Source organism: Halichoeres trimaculatus, unplaced genomic scaffold (assembly GCF_033239565.1).
Source record: "Halichoeres trimaculatus isolate MK-OKI-2021-1 unplaced genomic scaffold, fHalTri1.1 fHalTri1_scaffold_16, whole genome shotgun sequence".
Taxonomy (NCBI): Eukaryota; Metazoa; Chordata; class Actinopteri; order Labriformes; family Labridae; genus Halichoeres; species Halichoeres trimaculatus.
Window position 1 is genome coordinate 8,352,740 of NW_027437194.1, and position 26,048 is coordinate 8,378,787.

Consider the following 26,048-nt stretch of genomic DNA (forward strand, 5'->3'; position numbering starts at 1 on the left):
CAAATTCTGACCCTACCATCTGAATGTGGAGCAGAAATCCAGACTTATCAGACCAGGCAATGTTTTTCCAATCTTCTACTGTCCAGTTTTGGTGTTGCTGTGTGAATTGTAGCCTCAGTTTCCTGTTCTTAGTTGACAGGAGGGTCACCCGGTGTGGTCTTCTGCTGCTGTAGCCCATCCGCCTCAAGGTTGGACGTGTTGTGCGTTCAGAGATGCTCTTCTGCAGACCTCGGTTGTAACCAGTGGTTATTTGAGTTACTGTTGCCTTTCTATCAGCTCCAACCAGTCTGTCCATTCTCCTCTGACCTCTGGCATCAATAAAGCATTTTGGCCCACAGAATTGCCGCTCACTGGATAGGTTTTCTTTTTGGGACCATTCTCTGTAAACCCTAGAGATAGTTGTGTGTGAAAATCCCAGTAGATCATGAGTTTCTAAAATACTCAGACCAGCCTGTCTGGCACCAACAACCATGCCGCATTCAAAGTCTCTTAAATCACCTTTCTTCCCCATTCTGATGCTAGACTGGTGTACCTAATTAAGTGGCCGGTGAGTGTATTCAATTCTATTCTCCTTCATGAGGAAACATGTACAAACACAGCTTATAGAAAAGGCCTGCTTAAAAAAACTGGATGCTAAACAAATATTATCACATGCTACAACTCCTTACAAGACTTTAATGCATATCATTAAGGGCCTAATTAGTTGTCTTACAAGCACATATGGCCGACCTCAGGAAGCTCCCTGCTGTATGAGAGCAAACAGCTCAGCAAACACCGGCTCCTAAAGTGTTATTGACGCATTAGAGGCATTTAGTGACAGCAGGTATGTTTATGAGCCAGAGGGAGTGTATATACGTTTGCTTCTGCACGTACACAAACTGGTGTTGTAACACATACAACGTAAGTGTAGACGTCAGCATTTCAAGGCAGGCAGAGACACAAGTAATGCCTACAGACAGAAAGACAGGCAGTCCGACAGACAGGCAGGCAGGCGGGCAGATGAGGCCTATAAACTAATTATATGACTCTATGTGAACTCACTGAACATCTGCATGGAGCTGAAAGCCGTCACTGGGCATGCATCATGACTTCTGCGGCAAGACTGACAAAGTGATATCATTACAGATCCATTTATGGTATCATAAATTATCCTGAATTCATACCCAGTAATGTCATCCAATGATACGCGTGTGTGTTGAGTCGACCAAACTTAGGCATTAGGAAGAGTGAAGAAGAATGTGCACAGCCAGCTGAGCCTCTTAGCACATTTAATATGAGGTAATTCATGAGGGTGAACATTTATGGCCAGCACTGTAAATTCTGATGAATAAGTCATGTGGTGATGATTGAAGAAAAAAAAAAAACGTCCTGAATGATGGCTGCATAATACATTCAGAATATTAAAATACTGTTTAATCTAAAGCAATATCTTTCTTAGTATAGACATTTGAAAGGCAATGGTTTGCACAGTTTAAACAGGATAGTGCCTTACTTTCTTTTGGGGGGTCTGATTTAGTCCGCAGGATGGCTTTGTAAAATGAATATTGCAAAAAAAAAAAAGCTACTTCAGTCCAAAGAGTTTGGTTTGGTAGACTCAATTGTTCAAGCACTGACGGGTTTATGTATTCTTTATGTGTACATTTCATAAATATAAGAAGCAGTGGGACCCGTTGACCTTCTTCGTGAATGGTTGGTTTGTATGGTACACAGGGTCAATTCAGTGGGTCAGATTTACACAGTTATGGGAATAAATGTAAAATTGAAAACAAATTTCAAACTTAACCAGTGGATTTGATAAAGTGAAAAAAATTGAATTTATTTCCAAAGCACTGTGACTCCATGTTCTGTGCCTCTGTAAAGGATTCCGCCCAGTTCTCAGAAGGCCCATTGGTTCAAAAATCAAAAGGCCTATTAGTCAGAAGATCTGTGGGTCAAAACATGAGAAAGCCCAAAAGTAAGAAGGCCCACTTGTCAAGTGGCCTATTGGTCAAAAAAATCAAGTGCCTGTTGGTCAGAAAATTAGAAGGCCTGTTGTTCAGAAGGCCCAAAGGTCCAAAAATCAAAAGGCTCATTAGTCAGAAGATCTGTGGGTCAAAAGATAAGAAAGCCCAAAAGTAAGAAGGCCCACTTGTAAAGTGGCCTATTGGTCAAAAAAATCAAGGGCCTGTTGGTCAGAAAATTAGAAGGCCTGTTGTTCAGAAGGCCCAAAGGTCCAAAAATCAAAAGGCTCATTAGTCAGAAGATCTGTGGGTCAAAAGATAAGAAAGCCCAAAAGTAAGAAGGCCCACTTGTAAAGTGGCCTATTGGTCAAAAAAATCAAGGGCCTGTTGGTCAGAAAATTAGAAGGCCTGTTGGTCAGAAGGCTCATTGGTCAAAAAAATCAAAAGGCCCATTAGTCAGAAGATCTGTGGATCAAAAGAAGGCCCAAAAGTAAGAAGGCCCACAAGCCAAGTGGCCTATTAGTCAAAAAAATCAGAAGACCTGTTAGTCAGAAATTCAAACGGCCTGTTAGTCAGATGGCCTGTTGGTCAGAAAAAAAAACAAAAGCCTGTTAGTCAGAAGGTCCTTTGGTCAGAAAATTAGAAAGCCTGGTAGTCAGAAGGCCCTTTAGTCAGAAAATTAGACAGCCTGTTAGTCAGAAGGCCCTTTGGTCAGAAGTACCTTTGGTAAAAAAAAAAAAAAAAAAAAAAAAAAAAAAAAAAAGAATAAAAATAAAATTCAGAAAGCATGTTTGTCAGAAGATCAGTCTAGTGATTTTCTGACCAATATGACTTCAGACAAAATGGGGGGGGGGGGGGGCTCCCTTTGTAAATACCTTGTGGTACGAGGCTGTAAATGATAAATTGAGACATTTCAATACATACATTTAAAAAAACACACAAAAAGATTTCTTGTTCCAGTAATTCAAAGAAAAAAAAAGAGAGTCATTAGTTAGAGGTTATTATACAATAATTCTACTGGTCGGGTCCAAACAAGTTTAAACTAGAATGTTTGTGGCCCCTGAGCTTGAATGAGTTTCCATCATCTTTCCTTCTTTTCGGCATGTCTCCTCCTTACTCTTCATATTCTAGTTCAAAAACATATCCTCTGTCCAGTCCTTTGCTGTAAATCATGACATGTTGCTATGGATTGCTGGACAGTTTACCACACCAAATGTACATAGGCTGTGTCCTTGTTTGCTCCTCTCTCTGCTCCCCACCTCCTGTTTCTCTTCATGTCTGCTGAAGCAAAAAGACTCCCACATCTGAATAGTGAGCTTCTGGCAAAGCAGCATGTCTGTGTTGAGTCTGAAAATAGAGAAAAAGCTAAAGGATCAAAATAAAGTGCAGATAATTTCAAATTGAGCTTTTTTTTCTGTAGACACTGATGGGACTGTTTGAGTTGGACTTTGTTTGAATCAGCTACGCCACATGGTAAAGTTGACCCAGTCTGCAGCAGTTGATAGTCAAGCATTCAAGCCAGTTTTTTAAGCCTTGAGCCAGCCAAGCTGACTGTGTCCTATTAGGGTATAACACTCCTCCTGAAAGAGTGCAACAGGTAAACATAATGAAGACAATACTATCAGTGTCCTCCTTTTCAAAAACACTTCACATCAACCTGCTTTAGTGATATTCATCTTAAAATCACTGAGAGCTGTTTTACGTTTCATACCAGGAGAGCAGACAGAGCAGTGAACTTAGACTGCAGACAGATGAAGTGACAGCAAGGGAAAGTATGTGAGGAGACTGATTCATGACTCATCTCACATCACCTTACCTTACCTCACCTCGCCTGACTGCACCACGCATGGGTAAACCTGCATGAAGGGCACATCAGGCTGTTGGCAACAGAATGTGTATTCAAAGTAAACACTTTCCATGGATCTTAGCTTAGCTATCTTTGCATGGAAGTAAGAATTTTTATAAACTGCAGGTATGAAATAAATAATACTTAACAGTGCTGGCTTATTGTCCAAACACTGTGATTTTTTCATTGTCCTTTTTATGATGGAATTCACACAGCTGATCCTCACGAGGGTTTTAAGTGTTGCCACAGGATCATAGAATGATGTAGCATATGGTTACTGTATTGTATGGTCTATGTTTTTTTTATATGATGATAGTCTTTGTAATCAACAATACTCATTGCAAAATGAACTTTTTCTATAAAGGACTTGTTTTTGAGTGTTTTGAAGCTTTAAATGGTCGATAAGCTGTGTTTGACCCAGTAGTCAGAAGTTGCCTGGTAGTCAGAAAATCAGACAGAGGTTAGTCAGAAAATAAGTATAAATTCAATTAATATTTTCCAAATCCTAACTATTTTTCTGGCTAATGGGCCTACTGGCAACAAGGTGGGCTCACCTCCCCCTTGTTAGACAGAAAATCAAAAGGTCTGTCATTCAGAAAATTTAAAAGGCCTGTCAGACAGAGAATCAGAAGGCCCATCAGTCAGAAGGCCCTTTAGTCAGAGAGCCTGCTAGTCAGAAAACCAGAAGGCCTGTTAGTCAGAAAATCACACTGGGATTAGTCAGAAAATCATCTTTAAATTCAATTGATATTCTCTAAATCTGAACTAATTTTCTGGCTAATGGCCCCACAGACACTAAGGTGGGCTCACCTCACCCCTAGTTAGATAGAAAATGAACCCCAAAATCATTTAGCTTCCTGAGTAGGTGTAGCCTGCATCGATGCATTTGAGAAAGTTGTCAATACGGGTTTCTATTTTTTATCAGCATATAAACTGGACTTTTTCACAGTTTATCCCACGACTGATAGGGAAGGAAATGAAAACGTATAGAACCATTTGGTTGATTTACTGATGTTTATCTCCAGATCATTCACAAGATACTAGTCCTGCAGGGAAGTTACATGATAAGAGAGTTAAACAGATAAAACTCCTGATCTTTTATTTGCAGAGTTGGAAGTTGCTAGGATGGCAGGCCACACCTGATCTCAGGTTCTTTGTTTACACAAAACAGTAGTGAGTGCTTTTGATCTGAAAAAGGTTGCAATGTGATTTGGATGCCTGCCTGACTAATAAAAATTGATCCTTGTTTAAATTATATATTTTGACTCATGCCCCTCCTTTGGAATGTGGTTATTTCGGCCCGTCATCAGATAAACAGTTTCTCTAAACAAGCCCTGTGCTGCACCTAGATAGAGACACCCTTTTTGTTCTCAGTCATTCAACTGCTGAACTCGATCCAGCGTCTAAACACTGGCACGTTTTCTGTAATTGCCCAGGGTGCGTGACAAAAACTCTGACCTTGATTTTTTGCAACGTGAGTCCTGCTGTTGAATACTGTGTCTGTGCTGCAGTGACGCTGTCAGCAAGCCAGAAGAATTACGTTTTGATCCATTTTTTGCTATCACACTTGGCCTGGCCAAGCATAGAATATCTTCAGGTAAAATGATAAATCACATAAAATAAGTCATTGTATTACACAGATTGGTCCCTCAAGGCCAATTAAAGTAAGAGCAAAAAAACTCATTTTGAAACAATTTACTAGCTGGCTCTTTTTACTGATCACCCAGTTGAGTTGAATCCTTGATTCTGAAGCACTTGATAACACCTGCATCACACATTATATACACAGCCAGTAAACTGTTCATGATTCTGCCACTCAAAACACACACCACTTTCCAATAACATTGGTACAAACTTGAAAGATGATTTTAATATCACTCCTAATTTAGAGAGCACAAAACTTAAGACCGGTCATCAGTATTGACCATAAATCTGCAAAGCAATTCACCCAGGGCAGACAGAGCCCCATTACAATCTTTTCAACTGAAATGTTCTGAGATAAGTTCACTGTAGGTTTTTTCCATCAAGGGTTTAATCCATTGGGATATTGGCTGTCTTTACCTGTGGATGTGTCGGTGCGAACACATTTTGAGCAAGAGCACTTTGACTGACCGCTATTTCTTAACGGTTTGCACGATCAGAAAAATTGAGCTTGTCCAAGAATTCCAAAAAGAAGATCTCCTGGGTCACAAAATCCCCCACTGATGTTTCTACATGATTTTGAGACCAGAGGTAGATCTGAAGGAGCAAATTTATGAGGAAAAAGGTAACATTAGGTGAGTTGAGTTTCCAGGATGGATTATGCTCTATCTAGTTTTTCCTTCTTATATGTAATTGTTTGTGAAGACTGGCACTTGTATTGTGTGGTGACTGTTTCAGAACAGTGTTCTGAATCTAATTTACAATATATGCATGATTCAATCTTTATAATCTGTAGTCAGTAAACCTTTTTAGAACAGAGCACCATGCTGTTGGTACCTTGTATGTGTAGATGTGTGCGCCTTGCACCGCATAGCATGGTAAATTCATGGTTGATGTTATTTTAGAATAGTGCACCAAGTCTTCTTTGTAAGTGTGAGCATGACTTGAGGCTTGCATAGTGTGTTAACCTCTATTGTCAAATTCAGTTTTTGTGCTTTTCTTTATTTAAAACTTTTATATTTTAACTATTTACCCTCATATAACATCCAGTAAAGTGGAAATAACTTTCAGATATTAGAAGTTCCAAGTATTCCAGATTAAAAAACAGGTCAAAGAACTTGCTCACAGGACATTTTCTGACCTATTTGTGGTGGAAATAAACAAAAAAAAAATCCAGGCAGACATTAAGAGGCTTTAAAGGGTTAAAGAAAAAAACGTGTTTCAATGTTGTGACTCTTCCTTCAATGCACCATGCAATAGTTCTTCAGGGGCGGGACACAAACAATGGAGCCTTATTTGATTGGCTGAACTCTCTCAACATGCAAATATGGTGTAAGGGAAAGTACAGACTGATACTTAAGTGGAGTTCAGCTTCAGAGAGAGAAGACAGACACGGTGGAGACTTAGGATACTCTGTTTTTCTCTGGAAATGCTTCAATAAAACACTTGGTGCTTTACCAGATGTGAGTATACTCTAAATCAAAATGTATCATAACCTTCATTTTTAGTTAACTAGCTATTGTGTCAACATATCCTGTTTCTAATCAGTTGATCTTCTATTGGAAGTTTATATTTATTTATTATATCATGACTTGTATCTACAGATTGATCTGAAACTTTTTGGCAAACTTGGATCACATCTACAGCCTGAAAATGACTTGTACAAGGTGAGTTTATGTATTTCATTTTATTAACTGAAATGGCTTTAATGGGTTTGGACTGCTGCTGAAGAATAAACTGCTGCCTTCCAAACATATGTCTCATCTTCATATCTCTTCTTTATTTAATAAGAAATGCAAAAGAATCTTATATATATCGTCCGAATATATTAAATATATATTAACTTAAGTGTTGTATTATACATTTTTTATGTTTTGGTTATTCTGGGTATTTGGAAATCCAGCCTCTCTACAGTTACAGCCATAAAAGCATGTATGTGAAAGTAAAAAAAAAAACATGCTGTGATGATGGATGTCATTCTAACCCTGTCATGTTTTCTCTACCAGAGTTCTCAGTGCTATGGGGAGTCACCCCCAGCCGCTTGTGACACCCGTTGACCTCGCCATGCGCCTCAGCCAACGCCAGCCTCTTTATGAGCTGCTGTCCATGTCCCCTCTGAAACCAGCAGAGCAAAGCTCTCGGCCAGCTCACTGTCTGCAAAGAGCTGCCACCTTTTACTCCTCAAGCCGCTCACCTTCATCCCCACGTTGTCAGCCGTCATTGCTACCCTCAGCCCCTGTGACTACAGGGCCACGGAGCTGCTTCCGTAGAGACAGCAGCGGTCAGACCAAGAAGCGTGTTGTGTTTGCAGATGCTAAAGGACTGGCCCTCACTGCTGTGCGCCTGTTCATCCCAGACTCTTCTATCCCTGCTCCTACTGTGGCAGCAAAACCCATCAGGACCAACCTGCAAACCCAACAGTGGCCGTCGGATAAGCTGCAGAAACAGCCACCCTTGATCATCCTGCAGCAGCAGTCATCCACGAATAAGTCGCTGCGCTCTCCTCCGTCAGATCTGGACAGTTCACTTGCACGTTTGCGTGAGATGAGGGTACAGTTGGAAAGCTGCACCATTTCTGGAAACTGCCTGAGCGGCAGAGTCCGCGTTTCCCACGTTGGCGCTGAAAAGGCCGTACACGTGAGAGTGACCTTTGACTCTTGGCAGAGCCATCACGATATCCCCTGCACGTACCTGCAGGAGCAGCGCTTTGGCGGCTCTGAGGTGCAATATTTCGCCTTCGACCTAAACTTACCAAAAAATGCAGATCCAGAGGAGAGGGTCGAGTTCTGCGTGTACCTCAGAACCGGAGCAGGAACAGCAACACACTGGGATGACAACAATGGACAGAATTACAGGGTGTATGTGGAAAAAGACAGGGCTAATGCTAACCAGGGAAATGCTAATGGCTATTCTACACTTTCAAAGTATCAGCCACTGTCCTGGCCCTCACATGTGCCCCTCGGTTTGCAGAACTACGGTGATCCTCTGTATTTCCAGAACAGCTTATCAAGCAGGATCAGAGCAGAGTGGGATTCTGTGTTCAGCTAAGTGCTGTTAGCCCATTTCCCACGGGGCTTTGTAAATGTGTAAATAACTCGATTTGGTAGCTAATATATGTTATTTTATATGGGATGAAGGGACCAAAGATTTTGGTTGAAATGAGCTAACCCACCCCGCTGAAATGTGATGAATACATACCGCAGTAATGATCTTAACCCAACCCAACCCTAACCCCTAGACCTAGCCCTACCTTAAGATAAAAAAGAAACCTTTTTTTTTACTTGTTTTGTTTTGTTTTGTTTTTTACTTTTTCTTGCCTTTTTGCACATGCAGGCTCATACTTAACTGTATTAAAACATGTGAGTAACACAAAAGCCCTGATCAAAGTACAGAAGCCCTACAGGGAGAAAGAAAATATGTGACCTGTTATTCTGTTTAAGAGGGAACACATGCACAACACAGAGGGACTTTTTTATTTAGAGAACCTTTTGAACCTTTAGGCTGGAACACATTTTTTATCTCACATGAATGAACAATAAAAAAAACTTTGCTCATGATGCCCTCGTGTTTCTTTTGGCTCAGGCTTCAATTTCCGCTGTGTCCTTTCATCAGGTGTGTCATTCATACCAGACAGAATAAGTCAACACACTCACAGATCTCCTGGGTACAACAGCACACATGATTTGCATGTGACAGCCAATCCCAGGCTGTGAGAAGCAGAGTAACACACACAGTGGGAGTTGTTACTTCTTGTTCTGAACATGATTCATTTGGCTAAACAGCAAGTAACCATGGCAGCAACCAACAGGCGCTCTTTAGGCGTGTGTTCACAGGCATGGGTGGAGTCATCAGTGGCTGCCAAGGTGAGACAATCTCTGTCTGGCTCTCATTTCCCACTCCTTCTTAGTCAGCTGTCGGTTAGACTTGTTTTCCGTATTTCCTCTGAGGCACATCTCGCTCTGGGACAAGCGCCCTGATCTCACAGGCAAATCTGAGTGACATAAGCTATAGCGCTGCAAATGAGGGGTCTGCACATGTCCTGTTCGTCCCTAACACGTCTTTTTGGGAACATGTTACATAAAGCCCGTTCTTAACTGACTGTGAAGGATTTATTGTATAGACCCTCAAAGCAAAAGTACAACTAAAACAGATACACACAACCTTTTTCATAAAGGGTGGGATAACCTGCCTGTCATGTTTTTTAGATAAATCATGCAACTGAAATGAATGAACTGCATTTATTGTGCTTCCCTTTTCTTTATAAACTTACTAATAAATGCAATTATGTAAAGAGGAGTGAAAACCAAAGCTGTAAGGAATGTCTCCGCCACAGTGGTACAAAAGATTTGGTCGCCCATATTCTTGAGTTTCCTCACGTCACATGACACAGAGCCCATCATTGTATAATGCAAATAATCTATTAATCAACTGATACTTCTTATTCAGACCAGGCATGAATAGACACCAGAACAGTGATTACTATAAACACAAAAGGCCATCATGACTAGCAGTATTTGGGGCCCATTAAATAAAAAACCTGTTGAGGCATAAACTGCTGAACCACAACAGGCATGACAAGAATCAGGCCAACGACTAGATTTAATATTCTGACCCATTTAATCATAGCCATAAAATTCTGACACAGGCGAGGAAATGACCTAAAAGTTAATGTCAACAGTAGGTCCTAAAAGTCCCATGAGGGTAACTAGAGCAGAAGGGCAAAAGCTCGCTTGATCTTGATTTTCAGTATGAATACGGACCGTGAAAGCGGGGCCTCACGATCCTTGTGACTTTTTGGGTTTTGAGCAGGAGGTGTCAGAAAAGTTACCACTTCTGGTAACTTTTCTGTAATTAGGTTATTTTGTAACCTTTAGGTTATTTTGTAACCTAATTCACCATCGCAGTGCTTTTATATGTCAAATTCAAAAAGGGCAGTCATTTGGCATGTCATATTATTATTCACTGTTTATTCTTGTATTTGTTTTGTTCTACTGTACATAGTATTTTTATTTCTTTTTTTATTTCTATCTTTAAGTTATAATAATAATAATAATAATAATAATAATAATAATAATAATAATAATAATAATAATAATAATAATAATAATAATGATAATAATAATGATTATTATTATTATTATTTTTATTATTTATTTTTATTATTATATTTTGGTGCATTTTTTCACTTGGATTGGTATAAACTGTTGTGGCAAAAAAAAATCTCTTCTATTTTTATTTATACGTGTGTGTGTGTGTGTGTGTGTGTGTGTGTGTGTGTGTGTGTGTGTGTGTGTGTGTGTGTGTGTGTGTGTGTGTGTGTAGACATTTATTTATGTGATATAGGTAACCTTTTGTTTGGTACAACTCTACGGGTAGCACATGTCTTAATAGTATTTTTTTTTTTTTTTTGCTCTGTAATATACGTGAACGTATTGTACAGATTGTGACTTAATTCATTTGATCTTCAAGCTATCACAGTGTAATGTCTCCATCTGTGTTTTGATTCATTTTCTATCACTGTGAACTCTGGCCTGCCACGGACTACAGATAGAAATCAGCCTGGGCTAACTGTACCACAATTACATGGATGTTGTGAATAAATGAATAAATAAATAAATAGATAAAAGCATTCTTTTCCATTCCATACACCAGTCTTGCCACAAGGGGTGTGGTGACTACAAAAAATTCTGCTCACAAGTACAGTTACGAAGATGACACTGAAAACGTCTTTAGCATGTTGTGTGAAGAGTTCACTACGAAGTGTTTGGTTGGCAGGATGACTTGTTCTGATCAAAATCAGGTTTTGGGTCACATTTGACCTGACTGTGGTTAGAAAGAGGTATTGTGAGCCCGTGTTGTGGCTGGCAGTGTGACTGTCAGCCAATCAGCTGACAGTCACACTGTTGATGGACAGCTCGGATCATTTCTGTTTTCATTTGTTTATTTGTTTTTTCAGGTGACTGCTTTAAAGTAAAATGTACTAGAAGCAAAATACTTCCCACAGAAAATGTTTAAGTAGAAGTAAAAGTATTTGTTACAAAAACAACTTAAAAGTACAAAAAAAGCTACTCAGTGACATTAACTTGAGTAGACATCTCTTGGGCTAGCCTGGACGGTAACTTGGTGATTCTTGTCTTGGCCAGCACCACAAACCAACACCAACAGCTTCACACATCTTCTTGACAAGATCTCATACGGATGTACACTGCACATACACTCAAAGTCATAACAGCAGGATATTAGGTTAAAAGTACTTCATGTAAGGTATAACCGTACTGGGACCAACAACCCATTCCTCACGGCTTCAGGGAGCTGTCTCTGTGCAAAAAAAATAATCTCTAGTAATGTGGAAGTTTTCCAGAGTCAGCGTTGCCCTGAGAAATCCACTGCTGTTTCTGCATCCTGCCTAAAGTCTGAATTCCCCTGCTGTGGATCAATCAGTTAAGATTAAATACCTCAAAGTGTGCAGGGAAAGAGGTTTCACTCCTAACTTAAACCTTGCTATCATGAGACTGACTCTCTGGACGAAAAACAGGATAGAAGATTTGATAAAAGGATTAATATACTGCACATAAGCCAGCAAATCTTTCGGTTTTATTTTGTTTTGATGTCTTTATTTCTCTTTTTGCTTGCTGACTTGATGGCTTGATGCTAGAAGCTCTTTGTCATTTTCAGGGTTAGAGTTATTTCTGTTCTTAAACCATCTCCAAGGCCTCCCCAGCATGTTTATTCCCAGTCTTGATTGGTGGGGATACAGAGAGGGCCAGAGCTTGTAGATTAATATATCACAAAGTCAGACCTTGTCGTTCCTGCTGCTTTAAGTTCCAGGACGGAGTTGGGGATTAAAGTCTTAACAATTTTATTTATTTTTATTTTTTTTTTAACTTCATGTGTTTCAGGAGCCGATGCTTGCTTTCTTTTTTAGACTTGTCCTTACATCATTTGTGGTTTATTGTATTAACAGAGATCATAGCTGTCTGACTTTGAGCTTCAGTTACATTCCTTTGTTGCCGCAAAAAAATTAGAGCATGGTGTGAACCATATGAGTAACTGCATGCAGACATGACGTCACCCCACTGGCAGGGATCTGAAATTAGTTATATGGGTGTTCAGTGATGCCTATAAAAATAACTTATGTCATATTGTTCATAAACCTTTTTGTCTAGAAGTGCTCCAGACTGATCTCAAGTCTAGAGCAGACTATATTTACAGACGTGTCTGATGCCAAATCCACAAGTATGAGCCTGGCATCACACTGCAAATCACCTGTAAGGCACTTTCAGATGTACACCACTGACTTCACCACCTCTCTATGTATGTTATTTTTCTGTTATATCTCTATCCGTCTAGCAGTCTTGGTTGGTCAATGACCAGTAACCAGCTGCTAATGCTTGGCGTGTTCTGAACAATAGCCCGCAGACTGATGCAGTGGGCTTCATCCACAGCTGTGATCACTGAGAGGGAAAGACAGAGGAGTACAGAGAGATGAAAAGAGAGCAAGAGATAGGGGTAGAGAGGAAGACTCTGCTCGAACAGGAATGAATAACTGAAACCAAAACATTGTGCTGCAGTAACTTGATTCCTTTCATTTTGGTGCCAAGAAATGTGAAAGCAGAGGGAAAAAACTGAGAGAAAACGGTTTCACTCAGTGAGAAAAAAAGGAAAAGAAAGAAATTTGTGGAGTTACAGTACTCCATTCACAGTACAGTCTCATATTTTTGTCTTGCACAGTGGTTCACAAACTTTCCAGACTACAGTCCCCAAGGTAAGGGTGCAAACAGACAAAACTGAACGTAAAACCTTACACTACCTACTTTTTTTTGTTGTTTATTGAGAGGCACTGGAAAAAAAGAACATATCAAATGTGCCATGAACAGATAACTCTCAAGTAACTGATTTACTAAATTTGGTGTGTGGTTAGAATGATAACACCAAAGAGAATCAAAGCCTTGATCAGCAAGCATATGGCTCAACAAAGGAGATGGGTTAGACTGCAGTGCCCTCTATGGTAAGTTTAGTGGAATTACCTCAATTTATTGAGTCATCAATACATGTGAAACAAAGAGGTGTGCAGAGCCCAATGAATTTATTATCAGGTGGACAAATTCATAATTGCAAAACAAAAAGATATAGTTCTGCACAGTCGGGGAAGTTGGACTGGACACTTTGTTTTTAAAAGTGCAAGATCTGAAAGGACAGTTAATTTTAGCCAAATATTTCTCAGGAAACTGACACTTTCTCTTATTTTGGAAAAAATATGGAAAAAGTCTTTTATTTAATGACAACGGTCACTGGGCAGGTGCTCGTGCTCGGGGATCCAAGGAGCTGTGCCGAAACACTCAGCAGCCTTCCTGTCACACTCACAGATGAACATCTCACATTCATTGTTGTCGTCTAAAAGAAAGCCAGCAGAGAGCACTGTGGTTAGAGGCCAACAACCATTCTTTGAAGTTAAGATATCAACAGAGACATTTACATTTTTAATCATCTCATATATTTCTTTAAAAGAAATACTCACTGCCACAGGTGACCTTCCTGTTTGCCTCGTCACAGCTGTAGCTGTAGAACTCGGTGTAAGGGTTGTCGATGATGGGCCAGCACTCAGGATGTTGCATGGCATCAGTGTAACACTGGTCATGCACCTGACAACACCTATCCAGATCATCCACAGGAGTGCCGGAGCCTCCTTTTCCACAGTAGCAGCCATAGTCAGCGTAGTCCAACACAGGCCAGCTATCAGGCATCACACACAGGATCATGTTTCTGAACTGGTTGAGAGCCTTGTAGTCCAGAGACTGGGCTGAAGAGAAAAAAAACACACTCTACAGTTTAAAGTGTACTAGAAAGACTGTATGTATGCAGAAGAACCAGACTTACCAACAGAAAGGCTAAAAGCCACAAGGAGCAGAGTCTGAATGGCTTTCATCGTGTGAGATGGACGGCAGTCTGCAGAGTCGCGTTTGCTCCTACATCCTGCTCTCTTATATATCAAGTCAGAGACCTTGGGGTTTGTGTGTCGGCTGTGTCATGAAACAACCGTGAGATTGTGCACAAACCTGCACATGTAACAGAGGGTAAAACTTCCCACGCTGTGGAACATCTCAGAACTCTGTGAACCCTGAGCTCTGTCATAGAATGTTTGATTTTCCCAACTTGAGTCATTCAACCTTGCAGATAGGGTTTCAATATTTAAAGCCACTGGAAAAAACTCTCTTTACTTCTCTGGAAACTTCAGAGATGTTTTCTGTGAAAATCTTAGGAGATCAGCAGTTTGTGAAAACTCTGCCATGTTCAAAGTCTCTCAATTTCCCTTTCTTTTCCATTCTGATGGTACATTTTGGCTTCAGCAGCTCACCTTTCTCATGTCTACATGTCTTAATGCTTCTGCTTACTGCTATCTGATTGGCTGATTAGATATTTATGTGAACAAGGAGTTGAACAGGTTTGCCTACTAAAGTGACTGACAAGTGTACATTTACAACTTCCTTTGACACCAGGCAGGAAGCTTACCGCTGTTTTATTTTTATCTTGTATAATGTTAGCTTTAGCAAACATAAGATTGGTGTTAGTACAAAAACAAAGATTGGATCATTGTGAAAATGTTTCACTGCTGAGTGTTTCTGTAGTAAAGGGTTCATTTCAGATATTCCAAAGTTGAAAAAATCTGCTTTTTTTGTTCAATATTCTATTTGTATCATATATCCCTGAAATGTACTTAATTTATTAATTGGCATGCTTAACCACATAGGAACTCAAAAACATTCAAAACAAGATAAACATCTGGTTCAATATTTTGTCAACTGTGTTAACATCAAAAAGTTGTTATAGAAGATATAAATGCACTACTACGCATCTGATAACATTAACATTTGTTTGCAAACTTTTCACACTATAAATGCTGGGTGTGTGGTTGTCTGACTGCTTTGAAAGTAACATTTTTCCAACTGGACTGTGACTATTCTGTAAGATACTTTCATCAATGATGGCTATTTTTTTGTAACATAAATCCATATTACACCAAATTAGGAGTTATTCAACATTATCATGTAAGACTTGGCTCTCTAGAAATGTCCCTTGTCATTTATGTTACCATTTAGCCAACATTTTAAAGAACTATAGCACAAAAACTTGGAGTAACATTTTCTCTTTTTTTTTGCTCTTGTGCTTACTACAGACGTTCAACATGCCACCATCTGACCTTGGTGACCTCATATGTCTGAGCACTTTCTTTACATTTTGTGTTGATAACAGTCTATGAACAATTTATGCATCACAATCATTTTGATGGACTATTGATGAGGAGGAGCTGAAACGTGTCACACTTTCGTCAAGGATGTGACCTCAACTGATTTGGTCATGTGACATGTGAAAGGGATTTTTTCAAAGGGCAATGCAGTTGACAAGGATTTCTCAGGCACACACAAACTGATTTTCTTTGTATATTAATTATTAAAATAGTTGTTTTATTACTGCATAATTTAAAACTGTATTTTTCATGTTTTAATGACTATTTTGAACAAATAACACTGAAAAAACAACACACAAACAGGTTTTCTAGTGTTAAAGAGCAAACTTATCAATTAAGAAATCGGACTGCCCAAAACTGCCCATTCCAATCGGTCATTGCTTGAAATTGGTATTTAGAAAAATTGATAAATGTACCCTACGAACTTGAAACATTCTCCTAACCATAGAGACAAATATCTGTAGGTTTGCATTTAATTTCAAACAGATGTAGTCTGATGTTGATAACACACAAAAAGTTGTTTAACTTGACCTTAAAGGGTCAGAAGATGGTTTAAAGAAACACCAAGGACAAATCTTAATTTTTTAGATGAGTCTTTAATACAAACATGTCCTCACACAGGCATGGTTCAAATGATCATAAACCGTCTTCATGATACTTCAGTCATTTGAAACCCAGGTTTACTGGCATAAATAAATAAATATGACAGTTCAGACAAAACAGTACAATGAAGTGTTTAGTTGAGGTGATTGTCAGCTTCTACTGGTCTACAGCATAGGACAAAATATAGACACATGAACTACCTTGATGAAAATCAATGCTACATGTTATGCTTTTAGCTTTAACACAGTCAAACCTTCAGTCCTCATAAAATAACTCAGAGCAGAAACTACAGAAAAATATAATCTCTGTTGGAACATGATCCTGTGCTGGTCCCCTCACAGCCAGTGTTTAATCAAGCTTTTTGAAAAATATATTTCACATTTTGTTTCCTGTTGTACTTCTTTTTCAAGCCATGAAGCGATCTAAAATAACACTGCTACTGAAACTACTGAAACTTACAGACAAATTAATCATCTGGTGTGACCTGCTGTTCTGAAGTTAAGGTCTGTCTATCCTACTGATATAAGTCTCAGCGTACACAGATTGTTAGCATATAAATAGTGCAAAACTAATTGAATTTGAATGTATGGCCAAATTATTCTGAAGAAAAAAAAAGTTTCTTATCTGAATGATGAGGTTTTCTTACAAACCCTACTAACAACTTGCTCAAAACAAGGCTGCATCTAACTAAAGCAAGAAGTGTTAAACACAAGATAAATCACAATCACTGTACAAAATAATATGAACACATACATGTGGATACTTTACAAATAATATTAATTTCTATGTGCACTGTGCAGTTATAGATAAGTTTATAAATCTTTAAATCAATATCAAAATAAAGACAGTGATGTGAACTACTGCTGTGCAATTCTTTCTTTGACCTTCTACATTCACATTCTTGACTGTACCCATACCTTCTTCTCAGTCATTGAAAATTCAAGATTTGAAGACGCTCAGATATTCAATAGATTCTCAATCCTCTTCTCAACTTATATGTTTCTTTTTCATGTCAGTCACACAAGATCCATCTTATTATTACTGCCTCTCTGTGTCTGCTGAACAAAGAGTGAGTTCTTCTATACGGCAATAACTGAACAAATGAAGGCAGGATATATAGGATTGATTCGAACTTGCTAAACACTGAGTGAACAAAATATAACCTCCAGGCCTTTTAGTAGCTTTAGATTAATTAGATTAGAACTCTTGGGAAGACCACCGCTCTCTTCACTCAACAAGTTAACTATAAAGTCACTAAAAAGAGCTTAAGAGCAGGTTTGTTACCTCTTCAAGTATGATAGATTTAGCAGAGGTATCTCTGCTCCGTCCACATTAAGTAGGGAACAGGTGAGCTCATATTTTGTACACTCAGTTAAACTTGACCAGGATTTAGAAATCAGGCTCAGATGGGCTTGTAAAGTAAAGTGGTGACGTACTTCTTCTTGTAACGATGTGTCGCACTTAGCACCATCACTCCATCCTGTGTTGAAAAAACAAATGAAGAGACAAAGATTATTAAACCTCAACTATGAAAATATGCTCACGGTAAAGGTGCAAATATGATCAGTCAAACCATGTGCAGTAAACATAGAGTCAAGCGGGGAGATTAGAGGGAAGGCCGCCCACTAATCTGTACAATGTGCTCTAGCTCCAGTCAGTAATCCCCAACAACAAAGAGGCTACATCATTCACCTCCACTCTCCTCCTCTTGTTACCATGGAGAGCCTGTTCTGCACTTTTCTGCACACTTTGTTTAGTGGTTTAACGATAATAAATAGTAAAATGTGAAAGCTACAATGTGTCTTGTTCTTAGTAATTTTGTTTAACTCAGACAGTCCAGCTAGTTTTGATGTTCAAGTCATTTAATCTACGCAACTCTCACAAGATGGTGTGAGACTACTAACGTAAATATCAGACACTAACACAGCCATCTCATTTTTTTTCTCCTTTTATTGAAATGTTTGTTTCACCACAATCTGATTTGGAGATTTTTCATCTGTGTCAGAAAAAATAGGGATAGACAGATTATCAGCCGGGCTGATATCTGGCATTTTGGGGCGTATTGACATCAGCCTTTTTTTTAACACGACGACCAGAATGAAACCCATTCAAAACCATGTCGTTTTGGCTCTGATGGTTCTCTGCAAAGAATTTCTCTCTGTCTACACTATGGAAGCCCTAGATGGTCATTTAAATCAGTCATGTAAAACCAAACAGAAAATTAATTCAACTGCATTACATGCCTGTAAAAGGCAGCCAATATTTTCACTTTGACTGTAAATGAATATCAGCTTCAAATATAGGTTATTGGCCTCCTTGCCTACTTATAATCCGTATCGGTATCGGCCCCAAAAAATCCATATCAGTCTATCTCTAGAAAAAAAATCACCCAATACTTTGAACCTGACATAAAAGTACTGCTACTAGGCTCTAGATTTCAACATGTTTGTTTTTCAAATGTTTTTTTTACAAATCACATGACTTTTCAATCTGTATCACCATATTTTAACTTGGTAGCCATGAAATCTCTTCCTAGGTATCTTATTTTAAGTATTTATTAAATATCAGAGACAGTTCTAAAATCAAAATGTTGATTCATGAAAAACACGTAACTCCAAGGATGTACAGTCTCATTTACTATCTTTAATTTGCTTTATCTTATTTCCAATAAAGAGAAATTAGTCATTTTATTTTCCCACTGTTTCATTATTATTAGTGGTTACAGCAGATAGTGTCATGTTTGTAAAGAAGACGAGTATGTACTCTCTGTGCAGCCTGTCTTTGTGTTAACACTCTAAGACTGAAGTTACTATTAATACTCTACCCTGTACCACAAAATGCAAAAATAGCAGGTAATTATTTGCACTTCAGCTGCCCCTTGGCCAGCATGTTATCATCCCCTGTGCGCTGTCGTTACAGTGTGTTCTGCTGGCCGCTTGAAAGCTTACAAGCAGCTGCAGTGGCTCACAGTCTGTATTAAAAATGATAACAAAGCTGGTCATTTCTCATGTGTCACCACAGAAAAGTTTCCCCACTGCTCAGCTGCTACGGGGCGCACACAGAGAGAGTCTGTGAGAGATGCAGTCAGCGTAATTCCTCACCTTAATGGAGAGAGCGTAGAGGTGGTTGAGCATGACGTGGTTTGGTTCAGGCAGTAGCGCAGGATCACACTGGGTAGGAGGGAAAAAAACAACAGCAAAATTTACACATTTATCAGTAGATGTGTTTTTCTCGTTTCATACAGATTGATCAACTCCATCAGGTACTGATTGTATAAATCTAATGACTGCTTTTATTTTGATCTGATAATTTGTAACAATTGCAAATAAGAGTGAGAGAAAAAGTTGAAAATCAATACATCAGGATTTTTTTTGTTTGACTATATCAAAATCACAAATTCGCTTTAAAAAAATGTTTTGTTTTGTTTTGTTTTTCATTCAAATTCTTCATTTCAGGTTTTTTTTTAATAAACTGGAAAAATGTTACCACTTTTCTCCAGCAGAGGGCGAACTGTTTCTCTGACTTTGCATGATGTGCATTTTATGGGAAAATATGGCTCCTGATACAGTCTGTAGTCTGACATTATCATCATCATTTAGCTTTTTCACATGGTGTGGTGTTCAAAAAAAGCACACTAAAAATAACAAAAAATGTAAATATCAAGAATCTCAAATTAAATTGAATTGGCACCCTAAAAAATGTAATAGAATAGACTCATGAGAATAACATATAGTCCCAGCCCTAATTGCAAAGGACATATGTGTTTTGAAACCCCTGTAAATGGACTTAGTCTATGACTAGAAAAGTAAAAACTCTCGGGCAAATCACCGACCATATGTTGAGACACACATAGTCCTCTAATAATACTAATCCAGTCCAAATTGGCAGCTCTGTGATTTCAGGTGGTTAAAAAGTTTTTAAGACAGTCTCTGCAGCTTTTTCCCATCATTTTTTGCTCAAAAATTAATCAGACAGTTGAATACTAAAAAAGAAAAAGACAAAAATATTTTTTTAACAGCTCTTTTTCTGGATAGAAGCTGGAAGGAGCCTCTCTATGTACCCTGATGTCATCAATAAATAGGCTATGAAAAGTCTGATTCATAGACGTAAATACAACTATATAAAAAAACGGATGTCACTGATTCAGTGTCACTCACAGGATATGAGGCTCATCCAATAATAATAAAAAAGAAAACATACTACAGTCAAATATTTAGACAGCTCCATAAATCAAGAGGTCTAAGATCACAGAGCATAAAACATGATTTGGAGTCTCACTCTGCTCACGACAGGTTGGCACAGACACGCTGTCTCAAAGAACATGATCATATTTATAATAAAACTTATACTGAATACTTGGAAACAGCATTGGTCTCTGTTTCTCAGCGTTTTATTGCTTCTAAATGCAGATTATTAGACATGTATGGTGAGTCAGAGTTTTTGTCCAATATATAAATACAAATAGTTGCTCTTTATGGACAGAGATCCGGAGACCAGGATGAGGAGAAGAAGCTTTGCTGCAGACTGCAGAAAAGAACGCGTTCATTGTCTTCATGGAGCACACAGATCAGCAGCATCATCAGCAGCAAAAAAAAGGCACAATATGTTTTTTTTTTTTTGTAGATTTTTGAATTAAAGTAATATCACACGCTTTGGTTACTGTTGCTTTGCAAACTCACTTGTGCATGCAATATTCTGATGGTGGTAGAGCTCAGTAAAAGCTGATCTTTTGTGTCATAGCTTTTAAATTTTTTGATAATTATTTGTTCAGCATGAGTTTTCAATGCACACTGTTAGACTGAACCTCGGATAAGGACGCCTTCTTCTTTTATTACAATGTACAGCTGGCTGTGCGCTGCAGAGTGAGGTGCTGCTGCTAAAGCACAGTCGGTCTGTGCGGCGTCCTCAATCAGAAACATGAGAAACACTAAGTTATTTACAGGCTTTGCTTATCCCGTGTGAATGTGCCACACCAAAAGCAAACGTCAGGGGGGTAATTCTAAAATTACCAGAGGCCCCTATGTAACACTAATCTCATGCAAACAGGGCTTAAGTGGAGGAGAGAGTGCACCGCAGCTACTTACAGAAATTCCAGTGTCTTTGTTGAGGATGACCTGAAGCAGGTGAGGGGGGAGTATAGGTGGAGACTTAAACTTCTCTTCTTGCTTAGGAACATAGGAGTCTTGATGATATGGCCCAGGAGGGGAGCTGGAGAGGTCTGATGACAAGGAGGAGAGACAGAGAAAGGATGGAAGGAATCATTGCTCATTTCTTCACAGATCTGTTTGAAAATCAAAACCATTCACTGGAAGTGAAATAATGTATCATATGGCTAACTTTTCCATTCCTATGAAGTGATCAGAGTCAGTTGTGTGATGAAATATTAAAAGATAAGGTTTTACAAACTCCTCCGCACAGTGAAAAGACATATCTGTGGATGAAAGAAGCAGGCTCTAATAAGCTCTCGTCAGCACTTACCTGACATGTCAGAGCATTTCTGAGAGTCTACCATCAAAGCGTCGAACACCTCAAAGTCTGTTTTCTTCACCTGGATGATATTGTTCACTGTGCCCATCTGGCTTGTTACAACAGGCTGTAAAGAAATATGAAATTGTACATGAACAAGAGCATATAGTTGACATAACAAACAGGTGCAATCTTACTAAAAAAAAAAAAAAAACACAAGATTGAATGTTAAACAAAACAAAAACAGGAAGCTTACATAAGAGAAATAAACAAGCAAACAAGAACAAAAACACAAGACTGTTTACCTCAGCAGGGTCATGGGTCCACTGACCATCCACATAAAACTTGTACTGGTGCTCCCCTTCAGGTAGGTCCACAATGGCAACAAAGGTGTTCTGACTTTGACAGATAAAAGGAGAAGGCAAAGGTGAGTTACAAACTTTCTCTATGAGTCTTCAACCTCATCAGTTATATGTAGCACCTTTTGCTAGTGGGTTGATTTTAGATAAGACACCAAAAGAGAAAACTGAGTTTGAGTATCAAGCAGCTCTTTTGATCACTGAAACAGCCAGGCTTTGATGAAAAACAATCTGGCACGTTGTATCTAAAGCTCCTGTAAGGAGTGTGCAGCCAGTTATGAAACAGTGTGTGGTTTTTTTTTGACTTACAGAAGCAAATTAGACTTTAGCATTAGCATTAGCATTTCTTAACACCTGCAACCACTGTTTGGGGCCAAGAGTACGAAGAGGAAATTTACAACACAGGGAAGAAAAACATTTATTTCACTTTTTCATGAGCAAATACCAACAGGATGAAATATATCTCTCAGTGAAGAGAAGGCATGGCAAGGTTTATTTTTCATTTTTATCGGAAAAACATTGTACGTACATTTAAATGATAAAGAAAGTGAAAACATTATGATGCATATTTAAGAAAAAAAGTTCTGGGAGACGTTGATTCAATGCCTCAACTTGTACACGGCTATTGTCACTAATATCCCCCATGCTCCCTGCTCAGGTTCTTGATTTGATTGCACGTTTGTAGCAGAAATGGTCTGTTCTTCATGATTGTATCCTGCTCTGGAGATAAATAAATAAAGCACATCCTTTTTGTATTCACCAGCTATAAGAATGATTATAATTGCTGCTTGAGTGATATTCACAATGTTCTGCTGCAGTGATTGACAGGACAGACTGATTACACATTACTCCTGGCTGCTGGATATGCTGCATGTTTCAGTGTTTTAAACAATGTCTGCATTGCTGTGGTGACAGGATAAACTCAGAGAACAGAGGCGGAATTAAACCTCTGTGTTCAATAATAGTGGCTTAAATGTGTTGTTAGCTCAAACCAAGAATGTTAAACCATTATAAGGACATAAGTTTGGAATTAAAACAGACAGAAACTGAAGATACAGCCCTTACCTTCTTGTTAGGGGGATCTTATTGGCCCAGTTGTTGAAGGATCCAGAGAGAAAGACCTCTTTGCCATCTCCAGTCCAGCGAAATACTGTTGGCCGGTCTAGAGTTGGTCCCTTATCGTCTGCTTCTAAGTCTTGCTGCCATGCCAGGAACTCCTCTTTCTCTAAAGGGGCCTAAAATGTGAATGATTGTTATACCTAACAAGCAAGAACATGTTGGCAAAAAGGAACCTGTAAGTTAGACAGTAGAAAAACTTACTTTCATATCTTCACCATGAAAAATATCTGCATCCTCTGGGCTGTCCATGAGGATTTTTGGCCCCCCTCCCTCCTTGTTTCCTCGGCTGTCCCTCCGCTGAGCTTTCTCCCCATGACCCATGGCAGCCCTCTCACTGCTTGTATTCCCCATGGTTTTGTCTTCTTGTTGGTCGCTACGAGGTCACTGTGGGAAAGAGATTTAAAGTCAATCAGAAAACTAGAAAAGACTTAGCCAGATCTGTCATTTTCAGATAAGCTGATCATCAATCGTGGCAACTGGCAGCAACACTTCCTTTAAAAGACCTCATCATTCAAATGAGATTAAAGTTCACACAACAGTTTCCAAATTCCAATCTAGAATGATTAACAATGGGCGCCAAGGAAGAATAAGTTAACTCAAAGGTGCAGGTCATAAAGTCCAAACAGCAGGGGCTCAGAACTGTGCCAAAGGACTCTGAAAGGCTCATACTACTCACTTTAGGTTGTAAAGCAATCCCAGCAGTTAGAACAGTTTCTGTCTGTTTTTTCCCTTTCACTACAAGTTGCTTCTTATTATACATACTTTCATGACTTAGTTTCACTGTATTTTAAAAATATGTTGATAAAACTTTTTTTCTTTATTACAATCACCTGTTTTTTACACAAGCCTCTACAGCTTTATAATAGAGTTTCAGCCAACTATATAAGTAAGCAATCATGACCTACAAAAGGCTAAAGATACAGTGCTTAAGAAGTAGTGCTTAGTTGAGTACCTAAACACTTTTTATGTTTGCATAATGGTATAACTGTTGTTGTTGTTGATTGAGAATTCTCAAATTAAGTGTTCTGCAAAAAATGTGAAAAAAGTAAAGCACCGAATTATTTTTTGGCTGACAAATTACAGTGTTTCTGAACGATAAAATGTGTCTTAGTGGTTGTTATATTTACTTGATTTATTTCTGACCTCTCAGAGAATTTCAATTTTCTTGCTCAAATCTCATAACATCAGTTTGGTGAAGTGAAAGAAAATCTCTGAAAAACAGAGTCAAAGCAACACTTCATGATGCTGGCTGTTTTTTTTTTTCGTTTGTTTTTTTTGTTGTTGTTTTTGTTTGTTTTTTATTGTTGTTGCTATTATGTTTTGTTTTGTTTTTTTTCTTTGTTTTATTTTTTATTTTTTTTTTTTTTTCATTTTTATGACAGGTGGTCTGATAATTTTGTTAAGAATTGTAACCAGATAAGTCTTGCTTCATGTTTGAAGAAGATAAAACCAACAGCACCAACATTAAAAAATGAACTGAAGCAACATGTCAAATTGTTAACATTCATCCCCTTCAAATTTTTCTTCTTGAAGATATACTTTAGGTTGATATTAGCTAGCTGACTAGTTGTTACACACTTGTTAGCCTTGATGCTAGCCAGAAATAGCAGTGGGGGTTAGTCCTCACATTCTCTTTGGGGTTGGTTGTCACATATATGTTATATACATTATTATCATTATTATCATAATTCTGTTTGTCATGCAATCAAACTTTCAAACCCCATTGTCTCTGACAAGCATCCCTGTGATAGAGTTGTTTGCCACTCACTATGGGTCAGAGTATCTTTGAAAGTCCACTATGTCTTTATAACAATCGGTCAGAAAGCGAGAGGGATACACATTTCAAGCCAATACCGTTAGCTTCAACTTATGTAAATGTAGGAATGATGATTGGAAGATGTTTTGACGTTGATAAATTCATACTACAGTAAAGAGTATGACAACTAATCCTGCTGTCCCCTACTTGTTTACTTACTTTACAACTGTGCTCTATTCGTCATGAATTATCACACGATATTATTACATGCATCTATATTGCTGCATAGGTAACTGATAACTAAATCCTGATTTTGAAGGGCAGGGGATGTCGTGTCCAAGGTTCATGTGTAGGGAGACAATTAGAACAGTCTGTTGCAAAGACGCACAAAACATGTCAATGATCTGTCAGTGTCTGTTAAGCATCGGTCACAGTGTTGGTATAGTCGTGGGATGATAAAATAAAACGAGCGAATCGTTGAACATCCTAGTTTTACCCACAGTGGTGCGCAAAATCTACGGACAACATAAATAAACTTTACCTACGCAGAGCGCTTTGATGCTGAGTAAACCAACAACAGGAGTGACCCAAATTGAAGGCAAATCTAAGGCTACTTTAGCCTGATTGTTACACACTAGGTTGTCGTCTCTTGTTAGATTTTAGATTAGTTTGAGCACACTCACTGTAAAGCAAGAAAGTCGCTTTGTCTAAACCATCGGGTTTCTCTGTAGCAGAAACAAAAGCTGGCTATTCAGCATAGCTAACCCTCGCTATCAGCTAACATCTCTATGTACTGTAGCCGGTAATGTCCCGTTAACCAAACAGAGCCAATGACTGCCGAATGAATCCACTGATAATTAAAGAAATAACGGAATGCATTTAAACAGTTGTTTGAGCAAATTGATTTTTTTCTTTTACCTGTGAGGAGTACACTGTTGAAGCTGCCTGTTATGGTCATGAAACCTTTTTAATGAGAAAACAAAACATCTCGTCGTGCAAACAGAGCCGCCCCCTGGCGCGCGCATGCGCATTAGAAATTGCGCAGAAAACGCAGAAAGCAAATGGGAAAGGA

The 26,048-nt window shown here is 38.7% G+C and overlaps 3 protein-coding genes across 3 annotated transcripts; 1 reads left to right on the forward strand and 2 right to left on the reverse strand.

Moving 5' to 3' along the window:
* The first annotated feature begins 6,823 nt into the window (after nt 1–6,823).
* On the forward strand, nt 6,824–8,513 carry LOC141805820 (protein phosphatase 1 regulatory subunit 3C-B-like). The gene is made up of 3 exons (XM_074691015.1): nt 6,824–6,890; nt 7,032–7,094; nt 7,434–8,513. The coding sequence occupies exons 2-3, from the start codon at nt 7,081–7,083 to the stop codon at nt 8,473–8,475; spliced, it is 1,056 nt and encodes a 351-aa protein (XP_074547116.1). The 5' UTR covers nt 6,824–6,890; nt 7,032–7,080; the 3' UTR covers nt 8,476–8,513.
* A 5,189-nt stretch (nt 8,514–13,702) lies between these two features.
* LOC141805653 (phospholipase A2-like) lies at nt 13,703–14,353 on the reverse strand. The gene is made up of 3 exons (XM_074690798.1): nt 14,305–14,353; nt 13,946–14,227; nt 13,703–13,821 (listed from the first exon to the last, which is right to left on the reverse strand). Exons 1-3 carry the CDS (start codon nt 14,351–14,353, stop codon nt 13,703–13,705), a joined length of 450 nt encoding a protein of 149 aa, XP_074546899.1.
* A 1,913-nt stretch (nt 14,354–16,266) lies between these two features.
* Nucleotides 16,267–26,047, reverse strand: LOC141805824 (5'-AMP-activated protein kinase subunit beta-1-like). Its single transcript, XM_074691020.1, has 8 exons — nt 25,895–26,047; nt 23,422–23,604; nt 23,167–23,336; nt 22,048–22,141; nt 21,755–21,869; nt 21,361–21,494; nt 19,378–19,446; nt 16,267–17,756 (listed from the first exon to the last, which is right to left on the reverse strand). The coding sequence occupies exons 2-8, from the start codon at nt 23,569–23,571 to the stop codon at nt 17,679–17,681; spliced, it is 810 nt and encodes a 269-aa protein (XP_074547121.1). The 5' UTR covers nt 23,572–23,604; nt 25,895–26,047; the 3' UTR covers nt 16,267–17,678.
* Nucleotide 26,048: the final 1 nt, after the last annotated feature.